Source organism: Etheostoma spectabile, chromosome 8 (assembly GCF_008692095.1).
Source record: "Etheostoma spectabile isolate EspeVRDwgs_2016 chromosome 8, UIUC_Espe_1.0, whole genome shotgun sequence".
NCBI classification, from domain to species: domain Eukaryota; kingdom Metazoa; phylum Chordata; class Actinopteri; order Perciformes; family Percidae; genus Etheostoma; species Etheostoma spectabile.
Genome location: NC_045740.1, coordinates 33,284,999 through 33,288,548, shown reverse-complemented (window position 1 = coordinate 33,288,548; position 3,550 = coordinate 33,284,999). Strand labels below are relative to the sequence as shown.

At 41.0% G+C, this 3,550-nt stretch overlaps 1 protein-coding gene across 1 annotated transcript in view; it reads left to right on the top strand.

Moving 5' to 3' along the window:
• Nucleotides 1–2,613, top strand: part of LOC116694590 (DNA replication complex GINS protein PSF3) — a 4,551-nt gene extending 1,938 nt beyond the window's left edge. The window contains exon 3 of the mRNA XM_032524386.1: nucleotides 1,470–2,613. Coding sequence (XP_032380277.1) covers nucleotides 1,470–1,700 — 231 coding nt within the window. The 3' untranslated portion in view covers nucleotides 1,701–2,613. The remainder of the gene's footprint in view (nucleotides 1–1,469) is intronic.
• The last annotated feature ends 937 nt before the right edge of the window (nucleotides 2,614–3,550 follow it).

Here is a 3,550-nt window from a genome sequence, read left to right as displayed (position 1 = left end):
TGTAAGACCAGCACGCCCAGAATGCACCTGAACACACCTCCCTGTAAGACCAGAATGCTCCTGAACACACCTCCCTGTAAGACCAGCACGCACAAAGATGGGCGCAGGTGCGTTTGCTATTTAAATGACGTGGGCGCTGGGCACTTGCGTCGGGCTTTGCGCCGTGTTCCGCCGGGTGCAAGATAAGGCTCTATATGTTTAAAATAAAAAGTGATGGCAGCTGCAAGGAGCAGAAGTAATGCTTTCTTTGTCTTGCTTTGCTAGACCCAGCTTTACAGTACGCTGAAGGAGGGTCTGGCTACACCATATAACATTCAGGGATGAAAGGAAAACGTGATTTGGTTTATTGGCATTTGTTTAAACCAATCAGAATCGTCGTGGGCTGCGCTGAACTCCGCACAGAGCCCCTGCAAATTTCTGGCAGCACTAGAACAATCCCTGAAGTTGAATGCAAAGGACATAGACTATAGTTGCTACACAGAAAGTGAAAGCACATTTGGATTGATTTCTTTTTTTGCTACACACAGAGGTCCGTATGGCAGAAAATTTCACAATTTATGGTGTGCACGGGGATTTTTGGCCTTTGGCAATGGATTTGATTAAGTCATTGTTGACTCATTTTTAATGAGACATAAAGATGTTTGTACAAGCTTGCATTACCCAAAACAATGTTCTGGGTTTGTTTATTTATATTTACACGTTATTATTTATCCACCTTCTGCATTGTTCAACAGCCCAGATGCTTTGCTACAAAATGTCATGGACCAACAGACACAAACACAGCCAGTGTTATTTACTACATTACAACTAGAGGGTGCAATCAGATCAGACAACATGACAGACTACTGGTTGTCTGGAGCAGCTGTTACCAGGCAGATTATCTCTGACTTCTCCATAGCCTTACACACCCTGACAGGGGTTTTCCTGACTCAGAATGGGCATGGGGGGGAGGGGAAGAAATGAGTCTGTGTTACCTTATTTGACAGAAATGTACTTACATTTGTTACTTCTGACAATTTGATGAACAAATCAACATTCATTTAAATTACACACAGCTGCATTTTTAGGTTACACGAATAATACATATCTGAAGTTTAACATGACATTTTACATCAAAAGTGACTGCTTGCTTGGACATCAACTAGATCACTCTTAGAGCTTCAACAATTCCAAATTACTTGTCTCAAAAATATGATTCTCTCTTTCAGTCAAATTTTAAAACATGTCTTTTTGAATTTCCTTTTCAAACAAATACAGTTTTGAATAAATCTCATTATACATCTTTTGGTTATATTATATGAATTTGGATTAAAAACCAAATTTACCGAACCATTCTATTAGATCCGTAATTTTTGAAAGGATTCCAAGTTTGAACCGGTTCTCGATGCCCAGTCCTAACCCTACATATGTGCTGTCTTTGTCTTCTGATCTAATGGGGGGGGCAAACTGTCCACATTGTCATCGTCCAGACGTTCATCGGTCGCTTCCGACGGAACATGGACTCCTCCCAGAATGCCTACAACGAGGACACGTCTGCGCTGGTGGAGCGTCTGGACTGCCTGGAGAAGGCTCTGTTCACGTCGGGGCAGAGCGGCCTCAACAGCTTCCAGAGCTGGGAGAAGGGCCGGGCCTCCCAGCTCACCGCCTCCAGTCTGGTTCTCAACTACCGCAAGAGGAAGATCACCGATTTACAGCCCTGACCTGGAGCTCAAAGATACAGAGACTGGCCACAACCTATGGCAGTACTTCAGCGCAGCTCTGACTTGTACATTCATTTTTATTTCTAAGACCCTGCAGGGTTTCCCCCAAAAAAGTTGTTTAGCCTGTTGTGTTTTTTCCGTCTAGGGCCCGGCTAAGGCCCGGCTGGGGCCAGTCACAGATCAGGGACAGATTTATAACCGGTTAAAAACTTCTCGCCCTGGTTTACTTTTCTTTTGTTTTTTGGATCGACCAGCTCTCGGGTATAGTACGCAGTGTTTAAACAAACTGGACTTTAGAGGTCAAGTGTACTAGTATCCGGACCCAGGTCCCTAATCTAAATTCCCCCTTGCTGCATTTTATTCCATTGTACTCTATTATTTTTTGAATTGTCATCTCCTGAGTTCTGGATTTTCCTGTACTTAAATAAAGATCTTTCCAAAACAAATTGGTAAATAAAAATGTATCAGAATGCAGGAAATTAGAAATTAAGTGTTTGGCACTCAAAATAACCTGGGAAGGACCCTCAGCTATAAGATTCGAAAAGGCCCTACATTAAATCTGGGCTGAAAGCTAACTGAAGATTTGAATACATAACTACCGGGACATCTACGTTTCCAACCGAGCCACCCTGCTGTAACAAAATAATTCCCAGTGGCTGAGGCCTGGTGGGGGAAAGCCTGCCTTGTGTGGGGTATACACATTATTTATTTTGTCTCATTGTAGGAGTTTTAATCTTGGTAATTTTAGTGTGTTCATGATCACTTGGTGTTTCATCACAAGTACAGAAACCATTGATTAAATGAGTGGGTTTTTGATGGAAATTCCATTGATCTGTGAATATAAACAGCTGGTTATTGAAATTTGGTTGTTGATAAATTGTTTTAACATGTATCAAGTAAAGATTCCTAACAGATGCTTGTTTTGTTGTTATATCACTACAGATGGGTAACCTTAGGGTTAGTAGGGCCGTCACTGGGGGGGGTGAGATGTATGTGTGGATGTTATTGCCTTGATGTATGTAATGTGATTACTAAATTTCTAAATTGCCTACAAACACAACTGGAGATAATGAAGGGATGGTTATCTTGGTAGAGAAACAGTAAAAAAAGAAAAAGAAAAAATCACCTGTTATATCACCATCAGCAGTTTATTTTAGTCCTGGGGTCTTGTTGTCTAAGCATCTGCCTCCTGTCACAATGTTAACTGCCTGTGTTACTTCTGTAGTCATACAAGTACCACTGCTGCATAGTGAATGGTAAGATAGACTTTGGAAATGGAAAATGTTACTAGAAAGCAGCTATGTCTTTAATTTAATTTTTTGTAAATCCTATATAAAGTGTAGCCACAGCATGCATTTTTAGATCAATTATATCAACTGTTTTGCAGAGTGAGAAGTCTACAATTACCACCTGCCACGCACCAAATACTGGAAAAAGGGAGTTATTGAGATGATGTCATTCTGAATGGATTTATTAATAGTCTTTCCCTCTGCTTGAGACCACACTCATTAAGGCTGTTGATTAGCTGTGGCAGAGTCGGTATTGTTTAATTGTGTAATAAAAAAGAGTGGCTAAAAGAGTCTAAACTACAAACTTTTCCTTTCCTTTATCTCTGCCTAAAGTGTAACTTTCCTCAAATGGGATGAGATATATGGTTAAAAGAGGACCGGCTGTGGGTGGGTAGACTTCACCTCCCTCTGGACATTCATGCCCAGTGTCTGAAATTAACTTTTTGACCCTCTGGCCAAGTTGGCGGGTTAATAAAAAAAATCCAGCAACCAGGCTTTTTTTTTTTACTGACCCAAAATTCTTCATTGCAATTTATTTTGTAACAAATGTCCCAAAGCCCT